Source organism: Odontesthes bonariensis, chromosome 16 (genome assembly GCF_027942865.1).
Source record: "Odontesthes bonariensis isolate fOdoBon6 chromosome 16, fOdoBon6.hap1, whole genome shotgun sequence".
Taxonomy (NCBI): Eukaryota; Metazoa; Chordata; class Actinopteri; order Atheriniformes; family Atherinopsidae; genus Odontesthes; species Odontesthes bonariensis.
Genome location: NC_134521.1, coordinates 19,497,958 through 19,517,570, shown reverse-complemented (window position 1 = coordinate 19,517,570; position 19,613 = coordinate 19,497,958). Strand labels below are relative to the sequence as shown.

The window sequence follows — 19,613 nt, the reverse complement described above, 5'->3', positions numbered from 1 at the left end:
ATACTAAATGCCTTTCTGCTGGCAAGCTCCATCTGCAGTGCACACATTTACACATCCCACAGCAGAATCATTGGGATCAAAACAGTGATGATGCAATTAGCCTATTTTAATTTTCAAAGAAAGTCCAAATGGTTTTCTCTGGATACTTCTCTTGTGCTGTTACTGCCAGCGAGGACCCAAAGGTAAATAAGAGAACAGGGCAACTGACAGCTTAATAATGAGAACTTAGTTTGTTACAGGAAGCCGAAGACGCTTTAGGTGGGTCAGTGCAAAGATGTTGCAGTTTTTATGTATTGGAGGATGCTAGTTTTTCAGCATCATTTTAAATGAAAAAGTGATAATGATAATTAGAAGAAGAAGAAGAAGCACAAGAAGAATGACAATATAGATTGATATATTTCAAATGGGAGATTTTCAGTGGAACTACTTTCTGCTGAAGAAACGGGTCCTGTTTCTACTCTCTGCAGAATACATGCAGTCAGTGACCCTGACATCACTGGATGATGACGCTTTCCTCACAAAACCCAGTTTACCATTTTATGCTTGTCCTCTTTTCAAACAACGTTAAGTGCGTTTGTTTACCCCGCTTCTCAGGCCTGCACGACACACACTGCTAGAGCAATCAGTCCGCTTCGAGAACACACACACACACTGAACAAGCACAGCCCTTTCGAATTGTAATTATGGCTCAACAACACAAACATCAACTCTTTAGCGTTTGATTTACTTGTAAATCATAAGAAAAACACATAAATGCTGGTATTATAGGGATATTTCAGTTTTCCAGAGGAGAGGTTATGGTTACATTTTTCTTTCTTTCTAAAACATTTTTTTTAAAGAAATGAGATCACACAGGAACACAGAGTTGTGGTTATTTAAAGATGAACAGCACAAACAGAGAGATATATCTCTCTGTTTGTCTGTTCATCTTTTTCTTTCCCCTAATTGCACATAACTCATGCGCCAGTCAGATTAAATTGGTAAATCCAAATGTGATTGAGGCTAATGTTGAATGTCCATCATTCACAGGATTTACTCTCTCTCAAACGATGAAGAAAAAACAAATATATGTAGACCTCATTAACTTATTTTGACAACTGGTGACAGCAGCAAGTGATTGAAATTAAGCAAATTAAGGGTACTGACACTGTTTGTCTGTTAAACTCCATCTTTAATGAATCTGTATGATTATTTTCTCACATTTAAATGTCAAACGTTTTTCTGTTAGAATATAGGAATATCTTACTGCATTACTGTTACAACCTTGGTCATGTCTATTAGTTTTGGTTAAGTTTTAAGTTGCTGCTTAGTCTTTAGTTTTTGCAATATTTTCATTAGTTTCTCTTGCCCTGTCATCAGCTTCACTCACGTCACCTGTGTTTTTCCCCTCAGCTGCACTCACTCACCAATCACTCCCTCAGCATTTAGTTTCCAGGTTTCCTCATGCACTTTGCCACATCCTCACTGTCCCTCAAGTCAAGTCACTGTCAGTGAATTCATGTCAAGTCAGGTTTGTGCTTCATGTTTTCTCACAGTCATAGTTAGGTTTTGTTTCCCCATGTTTTTTTTTTCATGGTTAGATTTTTGTAAACTGGCTCAGCCGTGCTTTTTGTTGAATTGTTTTAAATAAATCTAGTTTAATTTTTGGAAACATCTTCATCCGGGTCCAACCTTCTCCACGCCACGCACACCAACGAAACGTGACAACCTTAATTATTATTGTAATTTCAACCTTTTCTAAAGACAGCAGAGACTATGATGAGAATTGGGGAAGCAAGATATCCTTCAATGGTTCCTGTTGAGACTTGGATGTGTGATGTGGCTGTCAGATACCAAATACCCGTTCGGAGTACTCCGGTCACACCCGTAATCAAGATAAATTAATCATGCAAACCCAAAGCTCCACATCTAACATCACACTGAACCCCACATTTTCTAATTTGCATGGCAATCTGATCATTCCTGTTGTTGCTAGACTTGATCAAACATTAATCAACTAGCCGTTATAAACCTTCTGGCTTTGCAAAAATAAAAAATAAATAGATGACTCCTTTGCTTAAAGTATTCCATTCAGTTCACCTGCATGCTTCTAAACCCTGTGTTAGCTCTCCATTTCTTGTGCTTTTCATGGTTCACTGTTGGGGTATCTGGGGGTATCTGAGAGCACGTATAATCAAACACATCACCTCATTTTTCTGGTGCAATTTTCCTACAGCTGCCATGACAACCACTGACTCCTTTTTCTTGGGGTCATCTGAATACACAACTCAAATCTCTTTAGAGTGCATGTTTTTCAGAAATGAGTAATTTTGCAGATGACTTATGTTCTTGACATGGTAAGATTAGAATGAATTAAATATTTGTTTTCATTTCTATATGAGAATTAAGGACTGGATCTACCTGTTGGTGTTTGCTAGTTTTGATGTGTATGTATCTGTAAGTTAATGTGGTATAATGACGGGTCACAATCATCATGATCGTTGCTATGTACACTATCGCAATCTTTCTTATCCAAAGCCATAACCTTGTTTACCTGTCTCAGTCCTTTGATGGTTTAGTTGATTAACCGTAAATGACAGAATGCACAGAGGTTGTTGAAATTTAATCCAAGTGCTTGACACTGATTGCACTCACAGAGTGTCAGAATAGCTCTGATGCCCAACGCACACTTCCCATCAGATATAAAGGAAGACAAATCAGTCTGTAACTCTAAAGTACAGGCTAGCGTAGGATGAATATTTAGCCAACATTTGCCCAGTTTCATGTCAGACATCATGTGTTTGTTTCACAGACAGCTTTACTTCAAATTCAAAATAAGATGAATTATCAACCATGTAATATGCCTGTTTGAAGGTGACGATGGTAGAGAGCCAAAGCTACTCAGTACTTAGATTATATCCATTCACTCCCAATTTTATTTCATTGTATTTTGTTGCTTGGTGATATAATAGATATTTAATGGAACAATATGAATGTTTGATGGCAACATCAACTGCAGCAGTGATGGTTGGGTTGTGTGGCTCCCTCACAAAGCAATCTGACTTTAACAGCCTCTTTAGTTTCACCTCCATTTACCTTAAAGCAGCAACGAAGAAGATATTATGCTAAGACAGTGTTGACAAAGTTGTGAATTTCTCATATTCTAAACATAATCAGGAACATAGCCGTTAGAAACCACATGGAAGCTTATTTGGGAGTAGATCTGTGCAACCATGTGAAATTAGGATTGTTGTTGTCAAATTTTTCTGTTCTGTGGGGGAGATTATTATCCTTTTAGGTACTGACTTCAACCAAAGTGTTTTGGTTGTCTGCTGATAAGAGTCTAGTCATCCTAAATGACACCATAGCCACCTGCTTTTTGTAACCACATTAATTTACTGTAAATAAACAAAAGCCGAATATATCGCACAAGTGGCCACACAAACAGAGAATATTTTACTAATGTCTCATGGTATTTAAATGTTGGGTTATGGGACAACCCTGTTCATTAAAAGATAACCATAAAAGACCATCAGATATTGTCAAAGTAACATCACTGTAAATGCCAGGATGTAGATTGTCCCAGCTGAATGTTCCTTTTTAAAATAATAATAATACGTTTAAATTGTTGATAGAACAAAGACATACCTTGTTCACCGTTACCAGTACATATTCCAGAGTGATATCCAATAATATTAACAATATTAGGGGGCATGAAGCTTCACTGTCTAAAGGCTACATCGTGAACTCATTGGCATAAGAAGTATAAAAAAAAAAAAAAAAGGACCATTTTTAAAATGTAATTAGAAGCAGTTTTTTTAAATCATACTTTTTCATGAAGCCTGGCCCCTGTTTAATGCAAATGTGAATCCATTTTGCTCTCACCACTCACCCAATTCTCCGTCTCTGACGTAACCAGACAGAAAGTGCTCATGAGAGACAGAACAAAAAAAGAAAAACTCACTGATAGCACATGCAAATCGCAAACTTGGCATCTCCTCCAGAGACTTTTTGTTGGTCCGATAGTATATTTAGGGTCAGGTTTTCGGCAGGGTGAGCATTTAAATGACTCCATGAAGGGATTTGTGTGTGTTGTTCATTTGATTTTATATTCAGAAAAAAAGGAAGAAAACAAGAGTAGAGGCACCACCAGCACCGGAGCGATTTATTTATTTATTTTTTTAAATTTTGATTTTTTTTTTTCACATAATAAACAGTGGATGCTCACATAGCTGCCAGATAGTGTCGGGTGTCTCTCCTCTGCACACCGCGACTACCTGGTCAAAAGATTTGGATTAAGACTAATGAACTGGGGGTAAATAATCTCCACGGGAGTGTTAACGAGACGCCTCGTTGTCTCTGAAGGATTTTTGTTGTTGTTGTTGTTTTTACGCGTCTGAGGGCTGCGGACGATGCCTCTCCGGAGATACTTGGTCGCTTTTTCCAAATGCACAGTTCTTCTCTCTCTGAGGATTTTGCTTCTTCTGCCTGCAGGGTTGCCGGTCCGCAGCCAAGGAGACTCTCAGTCCGACAATAAAGTGATGGACAATATCACCGTCAGACAAGGAGAAACGGTCTTTCTCAGGTGAGTCTACATGAATCTACCTTAATTCATACATTTTGCTTCTGGCTGCTTCTTGATTCTGCTCAGCGAGTTGAGCGCTGCCTGGGGGCTTTCGCAGTTGAACTCAGCTTGAGGATCGAGAGGGACAAACACGACTTAAAGTGTTCTCTGTTTAATCATGGAACTGCCGTTTATAAACAGTTGCCGGGGGGTTGGAGGGATTCCACCGGATTAGATCCTGAGAAACACCAACTTCAGAAGCGATACTCCACTAATCTTCTGCAGCTGTTAACTAGAGATTTAGTGGTTTTAATTGTTGTGCAGCGACGTAGAACTAAAGAGGGAGAAGTGTGTTTCTCTAACGATCAAATGCGCAAAAAAACAGTTCTTAAGAAACCTATTTGCTCAGGACTGAGGTGCAGGTGGGAAAAATGAACACACACACACACATAAAGGAAAAACCTGGGGTCATATCAGATTGACAAGCAATTCTTTGGGAGGGGAGATTGTCAGAGTTGACCTTTTCCCTCCTCTGCGCCCTCCAAGGCTTACTGGACTCACACGGATTTAGGTTGCCTTCAAGTGCTGTCAGGAAAATATAGAGTGGTATCAACAATGCAGCGGCCAATGGGATTGGCTTCCTACTTTCGATTTATTTATTTTTTTCTTTATTAATACCATAGTTGGCCATACTTAATTCTGCCAGTTGTTGGTTAAAATGCTGCTGTGTGATAACAATTAGATACGTTACCAAGGAGTAGGCTACATTTGAGGCTAGGCTTTGGGTTTCATGTTGACGGTAATTTTCAATATTAATGTAAGGTAATAAACTGACTATGAAATGCCTGGTTGGCTCTGCAATATTGAGAGTACTGAAATTTCAGATCCTATTTCAACTATCTGTTTGTTGTAAATTTGCCTGGAGTACACTTGATGTATTTATTGGCTTGAGATTTTAGAAATGAGTTGGTTACCCAAACTGGGGATGACAAAAAAATGTGTAGTTTTAGCTTTACAGCCATTTTCATATACTCACTGACGCATTTATACATGCTTTGCTACAAAAGTTGAATAAGAATCTGTTTAAAGTTCCTCTGTAAGTATTTGTGATGATGCAACATTATCTTTTTACTTTAAGGTGATCTGGTCAACAGTTCACGGTAAAAGTGAAAAAAAGAAATTGACTGATGTTGGCTTGGACATTCACAACAGCAGCACAAGACAAACTAAATATGAATAGCATCTGGGCTCTTTTATATGCCATGAAAGCTTGAAAGTGCGAATTTTGTCAGATCATAATGAATCAAACATGTTGACTGCTGCATTTTGCAAATTAAGAACCATAGCAGTGACTCCCTAAAAAGGCACTTAACAGTCAAGTTTAATAATGACCTGCCGATCCATTTCAGCACCATGGACAGCGCACTGACAAGAAAATTACTTTCATTTCTTTAACAAGGCCATGTTTCCTGGCAATATTATGTTTTGGTCATGTCCTATTTTTTGTTCACACCTTCTTGAAATCTGCATACTGTACCAGTATTACTTCTGTGTTGAGCCCTGTGCAGGTAATCTAAACAGGCATCTTTGAAGTTGCAAAGACGTACCACAATCATTCAGACAGAGCAGAAATGGCTGTTCAGTCTCACATTGATATTGTGTTCCAGTATTATGCTTTCATCTTGGTGAAGTGTGCCCACTTAGACAGTCACATAGGTTGAAAAGGCATTTTAATTTGAAGCATACTTTCTGTTGTTATGAGCATAGATTTCAACTTTGTTGTAGATAGTGGCTTGTTGCAGCTTATAACTCACCCATGACATGGTTATCATGGGGGATATAATCTATGCTATGGATAAAACTACAGTAAGGAAGTGACTGTGATGGGTAAACTGGAAGGGGTTTTGAATGTTAATGACAGTACTGGTAATTTTACAGAAGAAATTATGCAGTTTCTATTTTCAGCATCCTTGCTGGTTTTACAATGGCAATTTGTTTTCCTTTTTTTCTTTTCATATCCCTGACACATGCTGGAACCAGTTTTGTAAGTAGGACAGTTGGTATGATCAGGCTGCCTGCCAGCCAAGTCCAGACTGGCCGCTTTTTTGGCTCTCATCCAGGACGGCTTCTAATAAGCATCACACCGACATGCACTGCAGACTCCTGGTCACTCTCTTAACACATAGTTAACCGGCACCCTAAGGGAAAACCACAATGAGTGTGTTTTGTTTAAATTTTAAAATAAAATTGTTATCAAAAAGTTAATTTGCAGATGTGTGTCTACAACAATGAAAGAGCACACAGCACTTTGGAGTCAGATGGGATGATGAACAGCCGAATATGTCTTTGAAGTAGTACAAGTGAATTAGGTTGTTCCATTGCCGCAGCAAGTTGACAAGTTTGTTTTACTTTAATAGCCTGAAAGTAGTACAGGAATACTGTATTTTTTTTTTGCTGTCACAGCTGTGGCATTCAACACTCTTGTGTGCTTTGTGCTGACATGCTCCTTGCCCTTTCTCACTGCCAAAACTGAGGATGGCATTAGGTTTTGAGTTGTAGAAAAACAGTTGCAAGTTTCCTTTGTTTTTTTTTTTCAGTGCTGTAATTATGAATCTATCTATTTATCTATATATCTACTGTATATATATATATATATATATATATATATATATATATATATATGTATGTATGTGTTGATTATGTAAAAAGTGGTCTAATGCTAATGCTGTTACTAACTTGGTGATTTTGTCACCAGATTTGGCTACTTTTATAACTCTTATGACTATTATTTCTTTCTTTTTTCAAGACAGTGATTTGCTACAAATCTAGCAACCATATAGACAAACAGACTGCTTCCAAAAGCAAGGTCTCTCCCCACCGATAGAATGCCTCTCATCAGGTACCAAAGCCGCGCCTGTGAGTTGCACATATGTTGTTATTTTTGTGCTTTGGGAAGCTTTTGACTATGGGATAAAACATGTTGTTGCTCCCAACTTTCTCTCTGGGAGGTCATCATAGTTGTTACTTTAATGTAGCTGAAATCACTGCGTAATTTGGCTTTAAAGCTGCAGTCGGCAGGTTTTCAAAATTCCCAGTCTAAAGTCGGAAAATTCGAACTGATACAACTTTCAGGTCCCTCCCCCAACCTCTAACAAGCTCCGAATCGCCCCCCAAACCCCTCCCCCTCTGTGGACGAGGTTGTGCACGTGAGTTCACACCAGTGTGAGCGCACACAAGCTGGGGCAGACTCACGCTCAGCAGCGTGTGCACAAGCTGTGATTGACAGGTAGGATTCCTCCACCCTAACGTGATTGGTTAAAAACAGCCGGGAGCGCTCGGTTTTTGCAAGCATGATTACAGGCTTCAGAGGGAGCTACAGATTACGTTATTTTTCCTAAACAGCCTATTTAATATTCTACTTCCAGAATCCCATGACAGTTCAAGCTAATATGACTAAAAAAAAGTTGCCGACCGCAGCTTTAACTAACTTGGACAGTAATTTTGTCCGATAATGCCATTGTTGACAAAATCAGGATATCAAAAGCAGGGTGAAACAAGTGTTAAAACTTTTTCAAATGTCAAAACTTTGAAAGCCCTGATCATATCCCTTTTATTCTATTGGGTGTTTGAGCTAAAGACTTGTTTATTCATAGGAGGAAAACTTAGAAGTTTGTTTTCACTGTACTGCACTACAGCAGTTTGGACACACCTAACCGTTTAAACATACTGTGTTTGATTTGTCTAATATGTAGTGCAATACCTTGTAATACCAGATTTTGTAAGGGTGGCTGTGGCTCTGATTGCCAGAGATGAGCATTAATCTCAAGGTTGGGGGATTTCTGAAAGGCATTTCATGGTTTCTGCATCTGCTCATCTGCTAGGCCTATGTAATGTAAATTTGGCCACCTTTTCCAGTCAGCAAGGGTCCACTGGGTCCCTCTGTGGTTGCCCACGCGTAGTGGAGGGCTGTATTGGGATTGGAATCCCTCGGGTAACATGGAACCAAGTGCAAATCCAGTGGGAGTAGATGGGTTTTAACATTGCTGCAGGTGAGAGTGGGCAATCAGAAAATAAACTGTGGCTCTGGAAATTCACTAGCTTTAACCACAAATGTAATTTGCTAATTCCAATACTGTGGATAAGGGTTAGGGTTGTATTGTGTGAATTACATGGGGGGTCTGTATTGGGATCTGGTCCCACAGGACCAGTGGCACCACCAGTTGTGGGAGCAAGTGGTAATGGTTAGAAATACAGTGGGTGCAAGAATGGTATCAAGAAAACAGCCCTGTGCAGGGCTCGACCATGGTCTTCAAATTCATGTAAATGTATGGAACAAGTGCATTGACTTCACATGCATCTGGATCAATCTCCACCCTGAAAATTAACTTCCCAAACTAAGAAGAAGACAAAGAAAGGGAAAATATTGACACTTGATCTGAGGAATGGCTTTGCAGGAGAATACACCTTTGTAATATACTGTAGCTGATTGCATTACTATGCATGGAAAGCTTCGACACAGCTGACCCATAAGGTAGTGGGTGTAGGACCGCGTGGAAATCTGAGTCCCAAACGGTTTGTGCATGTGGATGTCGAAACCATGTACCCAGCCTGTCTTTTTCACAACTCAAAGCTTCAGTAGATACTGAACACTAAGAAATTTTGGATAGAAACTAAGCATCTTGCATGGTGTCTCTGCTGCCCTTTGTGAGTGTGTTCTACGGTTCTTCAGTGGCTTTGGGTTGCCTTTAGTAGGACAATGTGCTGTTCTTGTGGTTGCACAAACAGGCAATTCTTTATGGCTCTGGCTGTGTTTTTGGATTTGATTTCCTGCTGCACAATGAATTTAGGATAACCACAGTCTGATGGTGTTGATGGTATTGCAAATATATATATATATATATATATATATATATATATTTTTTTTTTTTTTCATTTCTGAAAATAAAGGAGATTCTTTTTGTTTACCCTTTGACTGCTGCTTTTGGCTAAGTTTTTTATTTGTGTCCAAAAGGCTGTTCGGTCTTTACTAAATGTAGGCACAGCAGTTCAAATGCAAAGATGATGAGTGTGATGAAAAATGTCTTTACATGTGCATTATAACTCTAGTTTCTAGGTTATCCAAATACTGAATTCAGAGCAGTGAACAGTTGAACTTTTCTTTGTTTCAGGCTCTTGCAGTTCCAATATTATGTGAGCCTGGAACTGTAGGAAGGCAATGTGCTTTACATAAAACAGACAATAACTGGACTAAATCAGGGGCATTTTTATTTTTAAAGGCTCTGCTCCCTCAAATGGACTAAGAAAGAGACAAAATACCTCTTGAGACTGCGATTAATGAATGCGCCCAAGGTTGGCTGACAACCCCCTGAGACGCTTATCTACCTGCACAGACCATGCTGGTCTTAGAGCCACACCATGTTAACATTTATTCATTTCTCTGTTGGAAGCCTGATCATCCATCTAGCATTCAGGATAAATGTGTCATGTCAAGGCTTTGTTCCCAACAGCAAGATGCTTTTATTTGCCTTGATATTTAGTTTGCTTGAAGAAATGTTTGCTCGCTACAATTATGAATTTGTGTTCTTTGCATGTTGCTTTTAGCCACATAAGGGTACAAAGCTTTACTGTCAGCCATGATTTTGTATCCAGCCCTCATCACCAATTGAAACATCTTTCTGTCAGTGGGGTACTCCTTTAATTCCTTGTATGCCATGCCAAGATAGGAAAGCTGATCATTTGATTTCACACCAGGGAATGGTGCTAGCGATTCTCTCTGTACAGTAATTCCATTTTTATTTCACCTTGCGTTGTCTTGCCAGGCTACCATCCACTTCCACTTCTTCTCTTTCCAATGTTACGGTTCTATAAATATGTTTTTATCATGAAAATAAGAAGTCTATAGAATAGCAGCAGAATAAGATTGGTATGCAATTTCATCACTTGATTAAATTGGGATTTCTGTAGCTGTGAGGGCGTGTGCTATGCCTGCAGCTGCTTTTAATGCTTACTTGAAAAAGAAAGAATTATGGTAAATGTTGGTAATCAGTATTGATGAGTACTCATGTCTCTTTCCTTTTTTTTTTTTTTTTTTTACCAAGTCAGAGCTTACTTCCCAGCTGATTTGCCCTTCATGCTTTGTTTATACTAGCATGAATTTGTGTTCAATTGGACTCCTTTCCTTATGTGACAGAATGAAAGTTGAAAAAGCTTTGTTGAAAAAAAAAAAAAAGTGTGAAATCCAGCAGGTAAAGGGAACAAGGCTTAAACTGTAAGGTCACGTCAAGTTCTAGAATCTGATTTAATTCAGAAATGTTAATAAATAGGAGGAAAGGCTACTTGTGTCAGGTTGGATTTTGTGACTTTAACGCAAATGGCCTACATTCATCTCTTTCTGTATTACTTTTGAGAATAATCTCATATCTCTAGTGGATTATGGAGTGAGGACTTGCTGAACTGTGACACAGCAGTAGTTTATATATATATATATATATATATATATATATATATATATATATACATGTGTGTGTGTGAGTGTGTTTCTTTTTCTCCTCTCTTCTTGTAGTGCTTTGAAGTGATTTAATTCAGCTTTAAATGCTGCCCAAGAAATTCCAAAGCCACTGTAATGAAGTGTGACTGATTTGACAAGTGCCTTTATCTTAACAGTCATACAGTCATGGCTACTCAGGAATTTTGCCTGGACAGGTTGATTGTGTAGATATATCTCTTACAGCCATAATCTATCTGCAGCAATTTGAGGCTTTCTGATTCCAATTCTCTAAAGATGAAAAGCTTTGAATCGAGGTAAAAGTCATTTCGAACAGCCTCACCTCTGAGCAACCTGAGCTCCTAATCACAAATGAGATTCCTCTTAAAAGATGGTTTCTGCTTTCATCAGAATGCTGTTTCAGCCATTCTGAAATAATTCCCACTCTCACAGATGGCACAAGAATTCTGCTGCTAATTGTGTGGAGTACCATAGTGTTTGATATTGTGTTGGTCTGTTTTCCTATTGTTACATACCTTCACAAAATCATGTTTTTGTTGGGGAAATCTGTATTTCAGATATTGTAAAATTTTCATTACTGAGCTGTGCTCCATTGTGTATTAAACTAATACAGTTTTTATTGTGCTATTGCAGTAAACAACATATTGGTATGACTGGCCCAAGGGCAGCACAAGTGGGGCTTTGCCGGAGCATCTTGTTGACTTAAGCTGGGCTCCAGCCCTATCTCAGTGGAGATGGGTGGGTGAAAGATGGAGTACTCAGGATTATGTGCTTTTAAAAAATCCACCTACTCTTTAGTGCCAAGACATCGATACTGCAGGGTGTTCTGCTCACGCTCACAAACATCGACTGACATGTTTCCCATTCAGACAACCGAATATACTTGCAGGGATGCAATAACTACTTACCAGTGTTGCGGTGTGGCGTTACTTAATCCACACGTATGGTTGCGTTAAAAATTGTTACCCCTCCAACTTTCATGCACAGTTCAAACCTAAGTAAGCATGAGATTGATGCCAACCATAATACAAGTTCAGAAAATTATGTCTGGCTGACGTACAGGAAATAAGGTTGCTCCTCCAGATATGCATGTGCCCTTGCACCTTTGAAGGATTTAATAAGAGATGTCAACTTAAAAGAAAACTGATGCATCTGTGATATACGTAAGTAATTGCTGGGTCTGATGTCTCCTCCCATGAGCAACTAGAACATGGGGGAATGAGCACACCTAACTAATGTTGATTCCTTAACATTGATCTCACTCAAAAGCCAGCTGGCATGAAAGAGGGAAAACAACCACTCTTATTTATTTTTTAGCTGTAACTCTCCCCATAAACCGATCCTCTGGCTAGAAAAAAGTTTTACTGACTTTACATTTCAAAGTGGAGAGACAGGGAAAGTGGAGTCAGAACAGAAAGGGCTCTGGGCAAAGCTCCAACATACACTCCATTACTGATCAGAAACCGCCCGTGTGTGTAGATATTTGGGTCTGCATGTGTGTGTCCTCGTGTCCCAGTTTGTGTGTTTGCCAGTGGTCAGGATGTTTCCATGCTTAAAGTCGCATGTAAAAGTTTGGTTAATATGATGCATCCGTGAACCATCAGGGGATTAAACAGTGACCTGATTCAAAAAGGGAATACAATTATAGATGATACAACATTCCTTCTGGCTGAAAACAGTATAACTTTTGCATTTTTCTCCATAAACTATAAAATAGGTATGAATTGACTTTCACGTCACCCATTTGTTTGTGTACTACTGTTTTTAAGATTTTGAATTTATCATGTGGCCTCCTCATATAACCTTTTCACTGCCAGAAGTGTAGTTCTTGGAATAAATTCGACCAAGAACCATGAACATTCATATTTGTTGGCATTTACCCGTCAATCAAATCTTTTCCTTCACTTAAAGCTTTAATGAGTTAAACAGGTGTGTTTCTCTGGTAAAAATGTTAAAAAGATGACTCATTCAGTTTTAATCAGGCCAGTTTATCCTCTTTTCACTTCAGTATATACAGTAAATTCCCATGCCAAACATTTGCATTCTGTCCTTAAGAGGTTACAAAAGTGGATAAAGTTTGGGATAAAGATCTAATTCACTGAAGAATAATATAATGATTACATTTAGGAAAAGGTTAAAATGAGCTCAAACATTTTGATCCTAGCCTCTACTTCTTGTTCTTCTTATCTATTGAAATAAAAGTTTGCTCCCTCATTCAGATTCTAAGGTCATACTCCTTAAGTCGTGGTATCCATTTGTAACGTTTCGTGGATTTAGTGCTTTTTTTTACGGTAGCTCTCTGTTTAATTTTACAACAGCAGTCACTTTACCTTGCTGATGGCTATGGGTGATACAAAGGATGCATGTGTTGTAGAAGGCAACTCAAGTGTTGCGCCATTATAGAACATCCAGATTTATTTGGCAGGCAATATAACTATTAGTATGAATATTTGTAATATACTGAGAGTGCCAAATCACAACTATTCAAATGTGACAAAAAAGCTGGCAGAAATAGTTGTGGGGGGATTTATTCCTTAGAACAAAAATGTTCTTACTTTGCTGGCAGTATAGCTTAGAGTTTGGGATGTTCCTCCCTCCATCTGAGACTTGGTTTAGGTTAACATGTGTCATCTAAACCCCATCAAGAGGTATCAGTAAATGGTCCACACGGTATTAATCTTTTAAGTTTGAATTTCCATAAACATTTTGTTCAGCACCGCCAAAAGGTCAAAATTCCTCTGGAACAACAACCAACACATGCTGTCTTTGACATCAGTGTCAGTCCAGAAATGCAACTTTAGTGCACAACAACGAAAAGTCTTGAAGCAAGTAATCGTTCTTTATTTTCAACCAAAATAAACCAGAACTGGATGACAGATCAATAGAAAATCGCAACAATTTAGAAAAATCTTGGTTGGATGGGGCGGGAACTGAGGTGTGTTGCATGACAATCAGCAGATGAATGTCAGTGATCCAATTTAGCTCATTACAGACAATTTCTGTCAGTTTCTCATTGTCCAAAAAACAAGCAAAGGCAACAGTAGGTATATAATGATTTTGGAGTTTTGAAACTGTTGTAATTTTGCAACTTTTCAGCCTTTATTGTGCAGCTGCTGTGTTTTCACTGTGGACTGCTCCAGTTATCTTAATTACACCCACAATTTAAGGGGCTGGCCAAGCTGTAAAGATTGTTTTTTATATTTGCCTGTAAATCCAATCACCATGTGTGCCCGGCTTGCTCCTAATACGACCAGGCTGATTGCATCAATGTGATTTCCATATAACCAGAAAAGGCTTTCTCAAACGGATTTCTCAGCATTACCATATCAAAATTGAGAATGCCCTTTGGCATCAGAACATCTAAACAGTTGTTTCAATATTGGCAATACTAGATGTAAGAACATCTTAGGAAACGTTTACTGATCGACAAGTGAAAGGGTCCTTGAAGGACTGCTCAGAAGTGATGGGACAAATTGACGTAACGTGAAACAAAATGTTCATTTTTACTCCTTTTTTAACAATTATTTGCAGGCAATGAATGCTTAAAGGTTTGGACCCATGTAAATAGTCTAAGAAAGGTGTTTACACAGGGCCTACACTGCAGCAGCTTTTTGTTATGTTTGTGGAAGTGTTTTTTTGTTTTTTTTGGCCCGTGGTCTTCGAAGGGTGAAATACAACTTATTTGACGATCAGTTGACTGACTCAACCGCTGCAGAATATTCTTCCTCCTCACCTGGGTTGGTTTCACATTATGTTTTGGGTGGTTTCCCATCTGTCCCGTGAGGTTGCCATCGACTTTGTCGTATGAATCGGAATCTGAGCTGAACAGTTAATCTCTGTACATCATATCGAGACTCTATACAGTCGATTTATCGGCTGCGGCTGTCTTTTTGTCATCAAGAAAACACTAAATTACATTGGAATTCCACATGTTTTACACAATGTGATTTACTCCGCTGATGAGATGTTGGAGGCCTTTCTATTTTTTCCTCCCCATGTGGTTCAAAATTCTTACCTTTGCAAGATCTTTTTTTTCTTTGCATGAAAAAGATTGTGAGATCATCCACTCGCGTTGTTTTGGGGCAAATCGGGCCTTTTCTCATGTTGCTGAACTCACTGGAGTGTTCTTGCATTATTATTATGATCATTATTAATGTTTCTCAGAACATACCAATCTAATGATTTGGCCACATCTGGTGTTCCTGTGGTCTCTGATGGGTTTGTTTAGTTTCGCTTCACAGCCCGACAACAGTTTATTCTATGTTTTTATCACAAATTCCACACTTTTAATCAACTCCAGACTTTTTACTTACCTTAGTTATTTAAATTGTATTCATATTGTGCCAAGTCACTCAAAGTGCATCTCAGAGCACTTTACAGAAAAAGTAAAGTAATTCAATTGATTGATAGTTGACTAGGAAATAAGGAATCTGACCGTTTAATGTTAAAACTTTTTATAAAATTACCTTTTGAACCACTGAAAAAAGAGAGTGAAAAATGGTATAGAGCTATGATTCCTGCATTGTTTCACCAGTTCTGAATATGCTTAAAAATGCCTAAATAGCATAAGTGTCAGTGTTTTCATGTTTTTGAACCTAACTATGTCGGTTTGCATAGCATTTTCAGTGGTATAATACTCCTGGATCTTTATTATACTTAGAGTAGTTCCTGATTAAGTCTGATTAGTTTCCAAGCTATGGGTAAATTTCCAAAAAATATACTGTATGTTAATTTCCTCATAGGCATCACTGTTTCATTGAAGTGAGGCTAGACAGAGGAGCAGAGGTATTTTTCTTAGAATAAATTGAATTCAGGTGCCATTCATAGTAGATTATCTTCCCCTGAGCAGCAGTTCTCCTCACTTACCTAAAGCTCTCAGATGCCTGATTGTATAGTGGGAACAGTCTGTTAGAGATTAGGCAACTCCTTATTTTTAATGCACCATGGTTTTTTTTTTAAAGGAGGTAAGGCTACTTTTGTTAGCAGACTTTTCCCCTCGTGTCTGAGAGAATCTGGATCACAGCGCAACAAAACATACAGGAGTGTTGCAAGAGCAGAACTGCAGCTATTTTATTTTCCAAAAAAGGCAGTCACTTCTTCTACTTATCCCTGCAATGTCGTTTAAAATGACATCCAGAGAGTCTTAGAGTGCAGCATTTAGTTCAGCGAAGAGATGTAGTGGGTTTGATCATTGCTGGATATGCTGGCCCTTTAGTTTTTCCACAAGCAGATGATAATTAACCTAGTTCAACAAATATCTCTCGAAATCTTTTGTCTTGTTCAAATTCCATAATGTATTTACTTCTCATCTCCATAAGTTCAGATATACAGGAGCAGGACCTGGGATTTAACTTCAGATCATTACATCACGGTGAAGATGAATAGATCAAACAGTTCTTTCTTTCCAAGTTGTAGCCGTGTTAGATCTCATTTTCAGCCTTCTTTCAAAACCGCGTACACCCTGGATGCAAGAACAAATGATGCTGAACCTGAGTAAACCAGGTCATTTTCTAAACTAAACTATGTATTGTTTAGTCAGTATAATGTGTTCTATGACATTATCGGTCCATCTTGTTTTGTCCAAGCAGAAGTTCTAAATCATAAAAAACAACGAACAGCAGTCAAACCTCAATGTTGTAGCTTAGAGCAACAATTGAAGATACGTTGCCATGAACAGCTTTCCATTGGTTTACTCATGGTTTAATTGCCATAACCATTGAAAGAAAAAAAACATTTGGAAAATAATTACAGAAATCACTGTAGGTCAAAAACATTATTCACTTCCCTGATCTTGTTAGAGTTTTGGATACATTCCTATGTGAATAAATGCTGGCTGGAAGGTGTCTTCGTTAGTGTCGGCCTCTTGGTTTTGGAGGCTGGCACGAATCCCCCCTTTTTTAAAGATGAATAAATAAATATAAATATTTAATTTCTATTCTTTTTCTCAAATGAGCATTTTGGACCTTGAGATGAAAAATTCCCTCCGTCCCCCAAGTTAATGATTTATACACAGCAATAACAGAAGAGAAAAGTGCAAAGATATATTTATCTGAATACAAGGAAAAACAGATTTGTAATAAACCTCAACTGTCCATGAGGAGACATTTGGGAAACTTCAGTTTCATCTGGAGGGTTCAGCAGTTTAACCCTAAAGCAAGTCTTTTTACCTGCTTTCGGAAAGCTTAGCTTAGCTTGTCATTGCATCGTCAAAATGCTGTAAGAAAATTTAAGTTACAATCTACTATAGATGTACTGGTTTAAAGTTGATAGTTATTTGATAAAAGGTTCATTCAATTCTAAAAAAAAAAAAAAAAAAAATGCTATCTACTTTAAGTAGTGACCAAGAAGATTTGTCCACGTAATGGTTTGAAGTACAAGGATATTCAGTTTGAAGTAAATTAAGGTATAGGCTTTAAGAAAAATGTGTGGGGAAAACATTAAAAAATTTTAAGTTGAATTCAACAACACAAATTTATCAAGTTTAGATTATGTGTGGCAGGAGGGGTTCCATGTAGAATCAGTAAAAGAAAAAAAATGGGAAAGCTGGTTGACTTTTATTTACTTGTACATGAATTAAATTGGCCCTTTAATTTTGAAGTCACAAAAATTCCAAGCTTCAAAACCTGAGGCTCAGGAGGCAGGGCAGATCATTTGCGAACTTAGAGTTTGGCAGTCTTATCTCAATCTCAATATGAGTGAGAGTCAAATTGTCAAAGTCTTAGGTTTAAATGCAGCCATCAATGTCTGATCATGAGGAAAAATAGTACCTAAGTCATACCCTATCACTCAGCTAGTTGTACGATGCTGGGATTTGACACTGCAAAAAAAAAAAAAATCCATTTTAAAATCACTTGATTAAAAACACGAGAGAACAGTTTTGGGGCTGCATTTGAGTTTTTATTCTGAGATAATTACTTAGAACGTGATCCACTTCACACTAGATTCAGCAAAAAATGTCTTTCTTAATCAACTGCACATATTTGAGTACTGCTGTACACATTTATTCATAGTTGAAATGAATGTGTTAATATTTGATAAAATTTCCACAGGAGAGATTAGAGTCCAGATCAGAGTCACTGTCAGTACTGCCTCTCATAATACATTCTGTATCACCACGTTTGCATGCTGAGCTGAAAGAGAGGTGTATTCTCACACACCTTGTCTGCAGTGTGATGAGCTGTCATTGTCAGTGGAGAGGAAGCGTGTCTCTTATGGCTTTCCTGTCAGTCGGTGTGCTTTTTGATAGACAGGTGCCTGAGATAAGTTAACTGTGAAATGTTGTTCCTTTTGGTTTTTCTAAGTGCTCCCCATAGATAGCATTTGTGAGTGGTCTGTGCTCAGCCCAGTCTCACGAGAAAAAACGTGTAACAAGTACGTTTGTCTTTATATCTAAAAAACATAGTTGTGTCACAACACGTAATGTTTTATGTTGCCTGGTGTATAAAATGAAATTCAGATGACATGACATGCCTAACTGTAAATGCATTAATACATAAGCCTAACCAGGTATTATGTAAACCAAACTATGTGTATACTGTATATATCCCAGCTGCTACCGGGCGAGAGGTGGGTTGCCCCTTGTACAGGTTGCCAGTCTATCACAGGCCCAACAATGAGACAAACAACCATGCACACTCTAACATAAAGTCAATATCGTATCAGCAATGTATGTAACATGCATTCATTTAAACTATGGGAGGATGCGGGCTCCAACTTTGTTCTGCAGCCGGACAGTCCATAACACAGCCTCTTCCGACCTCTGTTTTATATCATCTTATTGTTGTGCGATTTCACTAATGGAACAGTTTCACATAACATGGGTATGTTACTGCATCTTTGCAAAGAAAACTTAGGCATGTACTATTTTTGGATGATTGCAAATCTGGTACTTTTACACTTTTTGGTTTTTTTTAAGATACACGACAGTGTCGCATAATGCAAAACATTGGCATGCTACACGACCAATAAAGTTATTTTTACAAACTTTGAACCTTTGTTTTGGAACTGATATTTTTTATGCCAACATAGCTATTAAATGTGTTGGAGAGAGGCAGCATTGTTGTGTTATAATATGTTTATATAAAGAGATTTCAATACTGAACAGATACCAGACACAACTATTTTCAAGTAAATGAGAACTGATGCAGGTCTGTTTTAACACACGATACATGCTAAGAGGGTAATGGAACACACGATCATGCGTTTCTTTGGCTGAACTGAACAGAAATTGTTGGCGTGACAACAAAGCCAGCCCAGTCTCTCCAAAAATTGTCACATAGAAAGGTTTGTCCATACATCAAATATATAACAGTGTTGCAATCAGGCTCTGAAAGTGTGAGTTAACACAGAGATGTTTTATTATGGCTTGGTTTGCAGTTGTTTTGCGTAGGCGAGCATCGTGTGATAGGAGCAGCACCCACGAGTACTAAACTGTAGTTTGTGACAATATATACTTTTCTATTTATGTTTTCCCTCCAATGCAAAACCAATAGCGGGAAGGAGCAATGTAGAATGTGATCCTTGCAGTAGTGGCTGCTTTCTCCAGATGCTTACTTTCTTCCAAAA

The 19,613-nt window shown here is 38.2% G+C and overlaps 1 protein-coding gene across 4 annotated transcripts in view; it reads left to right on the top strand.

Annotated features, from left to right (window-relative positions):
- The window catches only part of ntm (neurotrimin), a 442,255-nt gene that overhangs the window by 296,642 nt on the left and 126,000 nt on the right, over window positions 1-19,613 (top strand). For 3 of the 4 annotated variants that reach the window (XM_075486521.1, XM_075486520.1, XM_075486519.1), the window contains exon 2: window positions 4,474-4,564. In XM_075486521.1, the coding sequence (XP_075342636.1) occupies window positions 4,474-4,564 (91 nt within the window). Of the gene's footprint in view, window positions 1-4,209; window positions 4,565-19,613 lie in introns of those variants that run through there. The other variant, XM_075486518.1, reaches the window with a different exon arrangement.